At 39.4% G+C, this 15565-nt stretch overlaps 1 protein-coding gene across 7 annotated transcripts in view; it reads right to left on the bottom strand.

Moving 5' to 3' along the window:
• Nucleotides 1-473: 473 nt before the first annotated feature.
• Nucleotides 474-15565, bottom strand: part of PUS7L (pseudouridine synthase 7 like) — a 34955-nt gene continuing 19863 nt past the window's right edge. For all 7 annotated transcript variants that reach the window (XM_073222692.1, XM_073222689.1, XM_073222691.1 and 4 more), the window contains 7 exons: nt 14116-14275; nt 12200-12392; nt 9428-9526; nt 6505-6586; nt 5163-5440; nt 1755-1808; nt 474-1370 (listed from right to left, as the gene is read on the bottom strand). In XM_073222692.1, coding sequence (XP_073078793.1) covers nt 1044-1370; nt 1755-1808; nt 5163-5440; nt 6505-6586; nt 9428-9526; nt 12200-12392; nt 14116-14246 — 1164 coding nt within the window. In that variant the 5' untranslated portion in view covers nt 14247-14275 and the 3' untranslated portion in view covers nt 474-1043. The remainder of the gene's footprint in view (nt 1371-1754; nt 1809-5162; nt 5441-6504; nt 6587-9427; nt 9527-12199; nt 12393-14115; nt 14276-15565) is intronic.

Genomic DNA, 15565 nt, shown 5'->3' with positions numbered 1-15565 from the left:
ATTTTTTTTCTTTATGGAAATGTACCCTAAACAGTTTAACTGACGTAAGTACATAAAAGTGCCACATTACTGACATGTAATGCTCTATGCTGTTTCTTATATGTCATCATTACATAAGCTGACCAGCAATCAAAGAACACTTAGGTCTTCCCAATCAATATATATACCATTTCCTCCAAATTCAAGTGACAGAAAATGATTAAGGATGATTTATGATGTGAGACAGTTAAACAAATATTTATATTTTCAAGTGGACAAAATGTTTGCTTCCTCTAGCAACATATAAAGTGGAGAGAATCCTATTATTTGTTGCTTATGAGGTGCTGTCTTGAGTCTTTGGGCCTAAGAAACAGTCAGTCACAAGCTGAAGTCACCAGTAAGCATCAGAGCTGGCATCGGAGTCCAATCTAACTCTAAAATCTGTTCTAGATCACAGAAAAACAAAAATAAAAATTCAAGAGGGGCAGTATATGTCAAGATAAAGAAACTGTATGAAACACTTTATTTCAACCTTCATCAAAGATTACTTACCCAGGGGTAAATTACCCTGGGGTAGCTACCATAAATAGAAGGATCATATTTCCCTGTTGTATTATGCTCATCAATACTTTCAAAAATATAAAAGAATGAGAATTAACAAAATGTTTTGTCTGTCTTTTTCTCCAACCATACACTTTCATTACAACCTAGTTTCATCTACATTCTAAGCAAGGAACTAGAGGATACAAATGATTTTTCTTACATTGCATATTATGTGCTCCTAATAGTCCAGAAAGGTTGTAACCATATAGTGCAGCATAAAAGTCACGGAAACATGAGATACTAGAAAGAGCACTGGCTCTGGAGTCTTCAAAGCAGATCTTGCCCCTCACTAGCTGTCTGTCCTCTGGAACGTCAGCATTAAATTCCTGCTTCACCAGGATGTTGTTTAACTAAAGGAGATAATAATAGAAAGCTCCCAACACAGGGGAGATGCTGAAGGTCCTTTGGCTCCCTTGCCTTTAAGGAGTGACATATACACGACTGTATCAAGGGTATCAGTTTTAAAAGTCATGCTTCATGACTTCCCTCAGACAAACTGTAGCATAACACGAAGCATCAAGATCAAAAGAGATCGAAAGAGACAGAGTTGCTCCATCAGTGTGGGGACCTTCCGTTTTGCCATCAATATCTTGTTCTTCCATTAGCTGGTATGAGAGGTTATGGGGATGTTTTAAAATCTGTCTGTAGCACCCCGGGACATTCAGTTTCAGGGCAGGCACTCTAAACCTACACGTCTGTAGTCCATCTCTTCGGAGTGCGTCCTGGAACCACGGCCCCACTCGGTTCTCCGGGTACTGAATGCTGTGTCCCAGCACGGGGAGAACCACCTGTGCAAAGGGAAGGGAAAGTATATGATCACCCACCACTGTCAAAGTAAAACTGCAGGGCCATACAAGGCCGTGCCTCTGCAGGGGCTGGTGTTGGGCGTGGAGGGACTGCAAAGAGGCACAGGGACATCTGGGGGAGGGAGGACACTGTTCTTTACCTTGACTTTTGTGGCATCTGAAGACTGTACACATTTAGTGGAACTATAAACTTAAGAGCTACAAAACTAGAACTATTCACTAAGGAGAGTGAATTTTACTGTATATAAAGTACCTCTTAATTTAAAAGTGTTTTTAAAAATGGGGGGGGGGAAATGGTCCACATTCCGTCTTGTGGGCACAGTCTCCATTTGGATCGCAACGATACTAATTTTTAAGCGAACTCACCTGACGTATCGCGTATGTATTAGCCGCCTCCTCTTCTTTAGTTACTAGACGAACCTATTTTTTAAAGACATGATGAAAATATGGATGATTCCCAAATGTTCCAAATTTCCTCAATTTTACCTGTTACGTATAAGTTGACTTCTACACTAAATAAGATCTTTTCACAATTTGTTTCTAAAGAAGTAAACTACAAAAAAACTAGAATGCTTCCTGCTTTTACCATTGATAACTGAAGTCAGACCACAAGGAGAAAGGTGGGCAGGTCGGCAATCTGAGACGATACGGTCACCTCACCACTGACACCTTTTCCTAAATTACAAAATCGTTCTTATTATGCTGACCCAAAATTCTACTTCCGTGATACCACCTCTCCCTCCACGTCCGTCCCCAGCAAATACCAGAATATCCTATAAGAAGCGGTGCATTGTAAAAATGCATTTCATAGAATAATAACACGTATCCAGTGTAGGAGGGAAAAAGGTGTATGATAAGTCAGGTTTGAGAAATGTTACCGTAGGCCCTTACAGGATGAATGAGTGATTTCTCCTGCACGTAAAAGATCACCTATAAGGACAGCCATCATCGCTCCACAGGGATTAGCAGCATTCCATCTTCCCAAAGCATTTGATACACACACACACACACACACGTGCACATAATACAGTGTCCAGAATGCCTCAATCTTCTTGCTTCTCCCCCAGTTGCCCCTCAGGTCTCCCCCAGGTCCCCCCCAAGCCCCCCTACTCTCATCAATGACATCCCTCCTTTTTTTGCTTTTCCTTTTGGGCTTGATGATTGGTAAATAACTCCTTTTAACTGCTGCGCTCAGAGGTTAATATGAAACTAGATGTGATCTGCCCAGATTACATGGGACTGCGACCCTCTCGCATCATCACTTCCAGCTCGTTGTCTTTCTCAAACTCATAAGCAAACCCACCACCATACTGTGACTTATCAAAATACCGAACAAACACGGTCAAGTACGGAAGAACATGTTGTGTCTTTACAGAACTCCCTCCAGGCTCATAGCAATCAATTAATAACAAACATGCTTTTGCATCACAAACATCACTTCTCCCACAGAGACCGAGCTAGCTACTCCCCAACCATGAATCCATCTAACTCTTTAACTGCCTAACTCACATTTCTCTATCTTGCTCACAAAAAATGTGTAAGAGAATCTACCAAGTGACTTGCAGTAAGATACTCCTGTTACTCTAGTAAATCTTCATAAAAGGGAACAGCTTAGTTTCCTACAGTTTCCTACTATTTTAAACTGTAGATGCACATTACACACCCCATATGCCATTTATGAGAAATCTTATACAGAAGTCTTATAAGACACACGTATTTCAGAGATTATTGTTAAACCTTGTCAAGGTAACCTTTAACTTCTGAAAATCTGAATTAGAAATGGCTGATAGACTAAGCAACGTGTTGCCCAGGTAATATCTAAATAAACCTGTTTTCTGAAAGGTGTTGGAACATTTTTGACTCTCCACTATTTACCACTGATACGCATCTCTTCTCTAATTCACACCAAGTAAAGTAACCCTATAATGCTGACAGGTTCTTTCACACAGTTCCAGAGTCCGCATCTCGGTTGGTACGACCATCCTTGGCACCTCATGCTCGACCATCCTTGGCACCTCATGCTCGACCATCCTTGGCACCTCATGCCCCTAGTGATCGCTTTACCTAAAAGGTCATGAGCCACGCAGTGAACGAAACAGTGAGGCGGACATCTGTTGTCCTGGCTTACTCAGCCTTTACCCCCTCCTTCCTCCAGCAGCACCCTCATTTTCTCAGGGGCTCCCTCCCAGCTCTCAAATGTGGCCCCAGGAAAGAGCCCTTGGGACTCAGGCTTAATCAGTCACTACCCGAGGCCAGTGACAGGTCTGGGTCTGGGCATGTGCCCCAAACCCATTCCATGGTTTTGGCTGAAACTGCTGGGAAAGAAAAGCCATCTTTTCTGACGGAGCTGTGAGAAATAAGCTTACGGGTTTCTAACACCCACCCTGCCACCAGAGGAGTAAGCCAGACAGAACGGCTCCAACACAGAGGAAAGCAGGACCGAAAGCTGAAGAACACGAGAGGTGGATTATGTAGGACCCTGCTTAGCCCCTGGAATCAGCCGTGCCTGAGTCAATCAGGACTTCAGTTACGGGGCCCAATAAATTCCTGCCTGCCTCTCCTTCTGTTAGTTTGGGGTGGGCTCCCATTACTGAGACCAAGAAGCTGTGATTCATACACCTAGACCTCTGCTGCTGATTCAAGTAAAGCTCCCTTTATGGAGGGTTCTGAGTCCGGTTTTCTCCGTTTCTGAACCGGGCCGAGTTCTCCAGACGATGACGCATCCCCTGCACCCCATCACTTCTCCCACAGAGACGGAGCTGGCGAGCAGTCAGACAACTGGGTCTTCCTGATTCTGCTGCCTGGGTCACTTGATCTGTCACTTAACCTATCTCCTCGCCAATCTGAGTCTCAATTTTCAGCTCTATAAAATGGGAGTTAGGAAAGAGGGTCTCTAAAAACCTCTTATCCTCCAAGATTCAGTGACCGTATGATGTTTCCTATGAAAGCACTATTCAAATTCCTTCACTAATTTCTAAAACATATTTGAGACTCTCTCAAGATAATGTTGGAGAATAATAATTTGTTCTTTTTACATTACAGTTTTGTAATATTAATTTCTTGATTTGTGCCCACAGAGATAAAAACACTAGTTGGACAAGGCTCAGATTTTATAACATAAATTATATTACCATTCATTAAAATAAATGTCTCTTAAGACACTGTTAAAAGGAAAAAGGTATTTTTATAAAATGAAGTGAAACTGCATTTATATAAATCACACTTATGTAAAAAATTGCACACATCACATACCCCATACACCATTATTATGAAAACTGTATTCTTTTTCTTTTTCATATTTCAAGTTCTAAGCCTCTAAGTCCTGCTTTTTCTTTTCTTGGTGTTAAGTTACAGAATACTTTCCTGTGGGTATTTATGTGAAAGCAGAAGAAAAGGCCTAGAAGAATATGTGCAAAAAAATGGAGGTTCATTTTTCTCAAGACGGGAATCACGACAGAGCAACTGGCAGCATGGCTTGTAACGCTTCGAGTTTCACTTTCAAGGAGGCCGTTTTATTCACCACCTGTGTGATTTTTTTAATGTGCTCTTTAAAGGAAGGTTCACTCTCTTTGTACCTTCCACTTCACACCCCTATTTTTGTTTTTCCATTTACTGACATGTGTCAAGCTTCAACTGACAGCATAGCAGGAGGTAATCAATGCAAGTAAGAATATAAAATGTATGATTACTTTTAAGTTGTTTCTAAAATAAGGATTTCTGAAAATCAATGTTCTGGTAACTACTCTTGGAAAACCTTGATGAAACGATACTTACCTTAGTATTTGGGACATTCTCGTCAACATCTTCATCCAAACAGACCAAGTCACCCTCCACTACTCGGGATCCGTAGGTTGCAAGTCTGTAAGATACCGCCTCATTCCAAACTCTGCTGCCGTACGCGTGGACATAGAACACGCGCATAGGGTGGGGAAAAGAGAACCAGGCCTGGGTGCAGCCGTCCTCTGTCACGCCAAAGCGGTGCAGGGACTCCAGCAGCGCTCTCTCTCGGACTCTGAACTCAGGCAGCAGGGAAAGTGTGCCTCTCGCATCCTCTGAAACACACAAGAGAATCAGTCAGTCAACCACTTTCATTTAAAGGCCTGGTATAAAGACCTTTACTATGCTCGCAGGTAATGAACTGTGCTACCTTGTAAATATGAATATGAACATGATGTTTAGCACCAACTGTAAATCCAGCTACACTTGAAATGTTTGTATGATCCATCCACTTTCCCTGCTTAAAAAAAATAGCAAGAACCACAATTTTAGTGATTCCTACTTCAGAATGAAAATAAACTACCTTGGAGTTATTTACAGGATCTTAATTTTTTTTGCATTAAATAAACCTGAGAGCCTAGAGACTTTTAAATAGCTCTTATAGACACTAGAATATTTTGAATAAGAAATAGTTGATAACCGGATCCTTCACATATACTGTTAGTTCTTGCTAGTAAGATGCTTTTTAATATTAGATTAATGAACTCCATTGCAAAGGTGCTCATTCAGGTAGGAATTAGCATTTTAATAAATGTACCAGGTGTTTCTTATGCACGTGAAATTTTAAGAATCATTGCCATAAGGAAACTCCTTCTCAGGAATCTGCAGTAGATACCAACAAGTCATTCTGAGAATTAAACTGGGTAGATGATTTTAGAGCCCGCCCACTCCTTAGTGCTTTCCACTAAACATTCCACACATCATCCCACTGAGCTAACGTTTCAAAACTATCAGTCATGGCTGAATGGCAACTGAACCGGAAACAATGTGCTAAGTGTTGGATATAACAAATAAACTTAATTAGTTTATTTTTAAGTCTCTTGTCCTTACAGTCCATCAGCACCAGTTTAATTTGGAATTCTTATTTCCTCAAATTTTGGCCAAGAAAAACTAAACAGCTATTTCTCTCCCCTCCAACCCCCAGCAGAGTTAAAACAGACAAAATCCCAGAAATCCCAGCAGTGAAGTGTCTTGTGCATGTAATAAAATGATTAAATATATAATACATTACAATCTATTTCTTATCACATTTGTGTTGCAATGAATGTCCTCCTGCAAACATAACATTTATATCATGTATCTGCATGGCTATGGATGCTATAAGAAAGCTCTTAAATACCAGTTTGAAGAAAATATTTCTTTGCTCTATTTACAGGATCATCCAAATCTTCTGGTGTGAGAAATAATTTCACAGACTTCACCTTTGAAAATCAAGCAAGCACACACGTTAATTGAAAATGACGAATCACTTCATTTAAAAAAGATACAAAGAAACAAATTCTCTGGCATGTAAAAAAGTAGGTATTTAACAAATGATAGTTAATGCTGCAATTTCATCATCAAGATTTCAAAAATTAAACAAGGTTAAATTTAAAATAAATGTGTACAAAGCAACTTTATACATAGGCTTAGGATATTATGGACTGGAAAAAGTGTTCCCCCATCACTTCTGTGGACCTACTTCTGTCATCTCTCACCTGTCATCAAGTGCTGGATGCCAGTGTGAAGTAATGACATAAAACTCACACTTGAACAGCATACACAAGCCTGGGGGATGTCAAATCGCCTGGGGGATGTCAAGTCTAACAAGTGTTTAGTCTTAAAAGTACTTGCCAAAATTGTTTTTAAAAATTGCCAACTTTAATATTTTCTTTTAAAAACTAAATAGATTTCCTTTTTTTAAAAGATATCTACTAGTTCCTATATTTTATCACTGTCTCCAGCTCTGCAATTTATTTCTAAGTATAACTTATAGTAGGAAAGGATCCTAAGATCATTCAACCCAATCTCCCACTCAATCTTCTATCTAAGCACTTATTCATTCATCCCAACAAATATGATTAAGCCTCTGCCGTGTGCTCGGCACTGTGCAGGGTCCCATAGCGGGTACAGTGTTCAGCAGGAGAGACATGGCCTTTGTCTACTGGGAAAGATTGAAGAAGCGATAATATATAATAAAACCCAAGATGAAAAGTCCAAGAGACCTCATAAGATAAGGAGTCAAAAGAGAAGGGGAATTCACTTTTTCTTGGGGAGTAGGATGACAATTTAAACTGAGACATAAAGAATGCAGAGGCTGGGGAGGGAGTGCTTTCAGTGAAGGAAAGAAAATGGCTTCCTGGCTGGGGGAGCCACCTGTGAGGTGGCCCCAGTGACCTCCAGCTGGTACTCGAGCCTGGCACAGCCCTCTGCCACCCTTACCGGGGTTGGCCTGTGTGGCTGGTAAGCAGAACACAGCAGCAGAAGTGCAGGTACACCCTTCCGAGATTGGGTATAGAAGACGCTGCGATGTTTGCTGTGGCCTCTCCTCTCTCGGGGGAGGGGTGGGGGGGCTGCACAAGCAGCTCTAGGGCAAGAAACCTAAGCTTCGCGCCAACAAGCACGACAGTGAGCTTGGAAGCAGGTCCTCCTGCCTGGTCACGTCCCCGGGGGCGGCAGGCCTGGCTGGCTGTGACTGCACCTCGAGAGACCGAGGCACAGAGGCCCCCCCAGCTGCTTCCAGGCTCCTGAGCCTCAGGAACAGGAGATAACACATGCTTGTTGTTTTAAGGCACTAAGCTTTGGAGTAATTTGTTACATAGCAAAAATTGATGATACTCCAGCAAAGTTAAAAAAAGGAAAAACAACACAGAGAAGCATGAAATCTGAAATTTGAAAGAAGAGAGTAGCCATCCAGCTTTTGCATAAATACTGTGAGACACGGGACTTTCTGGTTCTTCAGGGGAAGCAGCCCATCTTTTGGTTGACTGCTAGAAGGCCTTTCCTACACCGGCCTGACACTTGGCCCTTCAACTTGGACCCTTGTAATTAACAGTCCCAACGAAGTAACAGGCTAATCATATTTTTAAGCAAGTGTCTCCTACGGGCCTGTCTCTATACCAGGTGTTTCCACAAAAGTTAAACTTAATTCTCATAAAAATCTTGTGAAATATATTATATCCATTTTATAGATAAAGAAGCCGAGACTTGGAAGTTAAATAACCTGCCTACAGTGATATCTTTGACAAATGGTGGAAGTGAAGTAGGACACGCGTTGTATTCTCCAGACCCCAGACTAATAAATGCTTCTTCCAAATGGTAAAATGTCTAATATTTTGTAAGTTAATTTCCTCCTCAGTTTTCTAGACACGGAAGAAACACTGTTCAATTAATCATCTCTCATCAACATGACTTCTAGACCCCTTTCTGTATCAGTTACATTCCATTTGCCAAAACCCCACTGAAATGCTCGGCCCAGAACTGGCCGCACATGTGCAGCGGGGGGCACATAACCCGCTCTCAAGGGCAGGTCCCCGCGGAGAGCGCTGTCCACACACACGGTGCTTCTCACAAGTGCTTTTACGGTGCCTTTCTCTGCCACGCAAGAAAACATAGCACAACACAAATGAGCAAGCATGACACTGTCATGTGAAAAGTCTGACATTTGCTCAAATACTTAGTTTTTATACTTTTTAGTTTTCCTCTATTATGGGCAGTCCATCCAATATAAAATTATATATGTATATTTAATACATAACCATTATATATATATATATACCATATCATATAAATATATATAATATATACTAAGGAAAGAATGTATATGTAATTTTAATTACTAGGCAAATGTGGCATCTTATTTGTGTGATGCATTTTTAGTTTCATTTGAAACTAGTCATATTTTTTTTTGTCTAATTTTCTGTCCCCCTTTTAGTCTTTGGCTTTGGGTGAATTGCTTTTATATGACCTGATAACCAGATTTCTGGAATTATAGGGTGATAATGTCCTTTAAATCCTCTATTTAGGTCAGGAAGAATTTGGTGAGTGTTGGTAAATTCTCTGTTAAGTATCAATAGTATAAAAGACAGGGAGATGGCATGCAGTTTACTTTCTTATGTGACACCAAGAATACAGTAGCTGCTAAATAAATTTTGGTGATGTAGTAACTGGTACATGTATGCGTCTGTACACATGCATTTGTACGGGTTAAAAAAGGAAAGGGGAGGCTTATGTAGGTAACTACAACTGAAAAAACAGGTAAGATCATATTTTAAAAACCGTACCATTTCACTCTTCAGCAAAGCCAATCCAATTTGATCTGTGTGAACTTTCCTTCCCATCCCAAATCTCTGAGGTCCATAATAATTCACAAACCCTTTATTCTGTGAACACACAAAGAAATCAATTCATTAGAAGTATGTTGCTATGGATTATATACGCCAGTGTCCCCAAAAATTCTTACACTGAAATGCTAATGTGATGGTATTCCGAGGTGGGGATGTCGGGAAGTAACTAGGTCCTGAGGGTAGAGCCCTCATGAACACATGAGCACCCTTCTAAGAAAAGTCCTGGAGCTAGCTCATTCTCCTCCCACCGTGGGAGAATATGAGACCAGGCTGGCACCCTGATCTCAGGCTTCCAGCCTCCTGCACTGCAAGAAACAAATTTCCATTGTGTAAAAGCCGCCCGGTCTACGGTTCTTTGTTATAACCCCAAAGAGACTTAAGGCATATAAATGCAATTACTATGTCAGAGTAAGTCATCAAATCTTTCTCTTCATATTTGTTTTAATAAAAGAATCCTGTAATCAGCATGGGGACCAAATGGTCTAAGAAATGTTATACAGTTAAAGACTAAAAAGAATAAATGATTAAGAGTTAGAAAATAAACCAGCAAAAAGCTTTAAAAATAAGTCAGCTTTCGGTCCGCTTTACTGAGGGGTTTTCTGAGATGCAGGCCGTTAGGTGCTAAAATCAGGGCAGCTCCCAGGAAGCCGAGGGGAGCTGGTTGCCCAGCTCTGGATCTCAACTCTGCGCTCACGCTGCTTCTGACTTTGGGACTCTTTTGCTGTCTTTAGATGCTGCAAGTTAGAGAGTGCAGATGCATTTCCCTCTGCATGGGCGACGGCTCACTGTCTGGTCGCATCAGTCTCTGAAAGTCCGGGCCAAGACAACGGCAAGACACCGCTTCTGCAGGAACAGAAACTGTTTCTCTATTTAGGAGTCAAAATGATTTCCCACTGCAGCCATTAAAGACAAGGTCAGTGGCCAGACATGTTCTCACAAAGGAAATGCAGGACCAGATGGTTCTTGAAAGATAAAAACAGCCTTCCACACTCACTTTATGAAGTGAGTACATATTTATTCACTCAACAGTTCTCATTGAGCACCAACTCCAGGACAGGTCAACGGGAGATGTTGGGACAATCTGTTATCAGCCTGTACACAAGGAACTGCGTCCTTACCTCTCACAAAAATCAACTGCAGATACAATAAGTACTCCTAAATATTTTTAGTTATCTTAATTAATAAACACACAAGTATTCTTAATTATATGAAATTTGGAAAAATAATATTAGATAATATCCTAGAATTACCTGAAGAGTAACAGGTACCCTTTCAAATTACTTAGGGTTGGCTATAACAAAAGGTTTATAGCAAGTAGAACTATAATCTTCTAACACAAAACTTCAGAGACTTATTTTCAGAACTAAAGGGAAGTTGGCTAAAGCTGAGATTATTAGTGGAGATTTTATAACAGGCAGTTGTATTTCAATAGTGCCAAATGAAAGGCAGGCAATAAATGCTATGAGAGTTCAAAGAAACCCTTTCCTTTTTTTAAGGGGTAATCATTTTAGTAAGTTTTTTTTGGTAAAAAAAAAAAATGGTTTGAAAAAACAACCGTTTGAAGAGTATACAGTTGGAGAACATGTATACACAGATACACGTGCTGGACTTTAAAAATCCTTAGAAGGAAGGTATTTTCCTGATTATCAGGCATAATATTGATTAAAAACCAGTACTTGTTAGTTTCCCTGCTGAAGAGGCATAAAACCGTGTGACAAGGTCTTTGTGGCCAGAACCTGCTCAGCGCTTCGCAGTGCCAGCTGCAAAACAGGACCCCAGCCAGGGAGCCCGCAAAACACTGCCCACGCTGCTACCCCAGAGGTTCTGGTTTCATTGGTTGAGTAGAGATTGACGGCTGAGATTTCTTAAAAGCATGTCAAGTTGAGAATTACTGGTCTAGATCAGAGGTTGTCAAACTACCAATGGCCCACAGGTCAAATGGGGCCCAAACCTATTTTTGAACATGAAGCTTTACTGGGACACAGGCACACTCACTCACTTGTGTAATGTCTGTGACGGCTCCACGCAACGTCAGTTAGAGTGGCTGCGACAGAGACCCAATACAGACCCACAAAGCCAAAACTATTTCTAATCTGTATCTTTACAGGGAGTTGCTGACATGCAGCCTAGACCATCAGGCTGAAGGCTTTGGTTTTATGTGCATGGTTAGATGCCAGGCAAGTGTTACTGAAAAACCTAAAGTCATTTTTACTGAGAGATATAATAAAAGGTCTATGATTTATCATTTGTACACAATGGAAAAACCTCAAAATTAAAGTGAAAAGAAAAAAGCCTGTGCATAATTTTGAAAAGTAGTGTAACTATTTACCAAAGGTTTCTGAAAAGAATTACTGAACAAAGTTTCAAAAAAAATTAAGGCTTTGCCTAAAATACTACTGTATTTGACAGACGTAAAAAAAAAAATCTCTCTTCTTATATTTTCTCCCCCTCTGTACATTGTATTTTTTAAAGTTACATTAAAGGTTTGTTTTTTTAATATAAAAAGGTACTAAAAGGAAGGCAAAAATAAGCCAAATGGCCCCAATTATCATTTAAAAAACAATTATATATGCACATAAGAAGTACAAAGAAAAGGAAGTTTCCCTTCTTTCCTCAATGTAAAGAGAGGGACTAAAGATTCTCCTGTAATACTGTATTCTAAAATTGAGTTTTCTTACCTTAACATTTTTAAAAATTGAGTTTTCTTACCTTAACATTTTCTATTGCTTCCAAAATTCTCTCTCTCAGGTTTGCAGAATCATTTTTTTGGTTCCTTAAGTTTCGGATGACAATATCAAAGTGGTTTCCTTTAAGCTGACCGAGTCTAAGGAAATCATCAGCAGACCGAATATTGAACAGATTCATCCTTTTCTTCTCAATTTCTTTTTCAATATTTTTCAACCTATAAATGAGAAATCACATCAACTCGGTTAATTCTTACATTTAAAAGTTAATAGGAAGTTTAAATGAGTGACGGTTGCCAGGCAACCACTTACATGAGAACACAGAAACAAATTCTTTTTAGAATTCAAAAGTTAATGCTATTTCATCAAATCTGCAACAAAGCCTACTACTACGGGACTGCATTCACAGAGTTACTTCAAGAACTGAAAAACACTGTCCGGGCGCTGTCGCTCTGTCCGCGTAGGCCTTCTGACTTCTCCTTGGTTGACGTGATGCGACATCTTAAGTGTCTGTAGACTTTGCCCTTTTCTCCTTCGGCCTCTCTTCCCCCAACATTATGAAGAAAAACCACTAGCACAGAGATTTTTCCTATAGTTCTACTCTGACTGCTTCCTCGCTCAAAGCTGCATCGCTTCTACAGTGTCTAAAGAATAGATTTCCATTATCTCAGCATAACTTTGAAGATCCTGTAAGAATGTACATTTTTCTTCAGACTTGTATTTTCTGTGGCTTTCTGCCCTTCCAAATACATCTTCAGATTTTTTTAATCTGCTAAAATCTTACTATAATTTGAAGGGTAATTAAAATCACCTACCTATAAGTCAAATCAAAGTAATTTCTCCTCCTAGGAACTAATAATATTTTTGTCTTTAGTAGTTACAAACTTCTTGTAACATCTAAATACCTTCTAACATATGAAGTCCTCTCTTATACTGCATTTCTTAATCACAAAGGCAAAATCATGTACATTTTTGGCCCTCATATAAAAGCTTAAAAGTGCTTAGAAGCACCTACCTGAAAATAGTGGATATTTAAACAGCTGATGACTAAGGATTAATATATCAATATTACATCAAAGTAGGCTGAACTTTGGCCCTATGATTCAACTTCTTGAAGTTTATCTCATCCACAAGGCACAGATTAAAATATACCATATTAATTATAGTATTATTTACAGTGAAAAACTGGAATGAATTTCTATATCCAAAATTAGGAGAATGTTAAATAAATTAGTCTATACAAGGGACCTGATTTTAAAATATTTCATGACATAAATTTTATTTTTGTAAGAAAATATAAATTATATATAGTATGCTTTTCATATATATTAAGATGTCTGTGTGATGTGTATATGGCACGGTCTGGAAGGAAATAGATCAAAATACTATTGCGATTATTTCTTTAGAGTGAATTATTAGTGGCTTAATTTCCTTTTTATATTTCTTTCTATTTTCTACATCTACAATTAATTTTTTATAATTATAAAAATATTTTTAAATTTGATTAAGCTGAAGGGAGATGAAATTTGAGTACTTTACATTTTATTTAACAACGATTTATTTTAAATGTAAGAGTAACGAAAACTACAGTAATTAGAAAAAAATATATATTTTCAGTACACTGTCCTGAATATAAATGTATATTAGAACACAGTACAGGATGTTCAGAAACAATTTAGATCATTTAAAATCTGCTGCTTCTCAAAGCTTCTACTCTAAAACTACCTGTATTTTCAATGTAAATTTAAGATGTAACTCTATTCAGAAGATATATATATGACTAAGGCAGAATGGGCTGCTCAGTGAGCCTGAAATAAATTAATTACCGCTGACAGTGATGTTAAGATGCTCCTAGTATTATTGTGAGTTTTTAATCTGACATCTATTTATTTGTTGCCATAAGAAAGTGAAGTTCTGTCTTATAAAGTAATGCTTCAGTACCTCTCTGGAGTGACTTTTCTAACAACCATTGATTGATAGGTGATGGCTTTCTTGTCTTTAAGTCCTGCATAACTAAAGTCTGAAGGAATCACACCAAGTTTGATGGCTAAAACACCAACTGCTTCAAACATTTCCAGATTTTCTTTTCGTAGGGTGAAGGCTGAAAACAAACAAAAATTCCAGATTTTAAAAAAATTGGCCACCATCAATCACTACATTCTTAGCAGACTAACAGACTAATATAATGAATTAAATCATTAATTTACATAAATAGTATCTTTGTATCAAAATGCAAAATCAGTGTCTTAGATTTCGGCTGTCACTGTTTAAATGCTAACTGGCTCATTGAAGGCTCACAGGAAAAAAAATTTAAATTCCTTAATTTGCCATTCATATCCGGCCTGTCTTCCTTTTCAGCCTCCAAATGTACCACTTGCGCTCACAGAGCCTGTATGATCTCGACAGAGAACACCTCACAGTCCTTGGATGGATGACAGCCTTCCACAGCCTGGTACTCCGGCACGTGAGTCCCCGCTCCGCCCAGTCTAAAATACACGTTCCTCCCATTTTATTGCTGTATTTCTATTCATTCTTCGTGATCCAACAGAGCAGTTCTCGCTCAAGTTCCTTCCACGTCCCCAAGACTGAACGCTCCCACAGCAGGGACCACGTTTGTTTGGTCGACCATTATATTCTAACACATAAATGCTCAAGCAAGCATTAGTTGAATGACTAAATGAACACAAGGAGTTGTTACTTCATCTTGCGTGTCTCACAGGTTGTCAGTATCTGTATCATGACACAACACCACGTCTTACACATAACTTCTCCGTCCACCTCTGCAGACCAGGAGTTCCAGGCCAGCAAACCAGTAATAAAATAGTGCTTTGTTGTGCTAAGTGCTTAAAACATCTACAGACGAGAGAGCTGGAGTGAGACAGGTGGTGGGGAGCAGGAACAAGCCCAGTAACTACCACGGGAGCCTCCCAGTATGTGGGCCTATCTGCTCGACCGCACAGACAGCACAAAATGCCAGCACCCGAGTGCACTGCGTTTCCATTCATGATACTTCAGAGCACTGCCCTCTCCCCTCAGATCACAAAAAGCAAATGTGGGTTTCCTGCAGAAGAGTTTAGGTTTGTTCAACTGTTGTAATCGTCATCAGCAGCCTCAAGGGCCTCTGAACAGCATTCTAAGAAAAATGAACATTAATCATAAACATGACTCAGGAAGTAGAAGGTGTGAGATGTGACTACCTACTTATGAATGTATGAAACAGCTGAACAAGAGCTGGTAACTTACATCCACGCTTTATAGAGTATCATGTGTTTGTTTAAAAGAATGGGGAAGATCTACACGTTCGTTATATCTCTATATAAATAATCTCTAAAAGCATGAAGGCAAGTTTCAAAAATATATGTAATGTGTATCAAGTGAAAGTTAAAAATCT

This window comes from Manis javanica, chromosome 15, assembly GCF_040802235.1.
Source record: "Manis javanica isolate MJ-LG chromosome 15, MJ_LKY, whole genome shotgun sequence".
In the NCBI taxonomy this organism is placed as follows: Eukaryota; Metazoa; Chordata; class Mammalia; order Pholidota; family Manidae; genus Manis; species Manis javanica.
The sequence above is the reverse complement of the archived record's forward strand: the minus strand, read 5'-3'. Positions and strand labels throughout refer to the sequence as shown.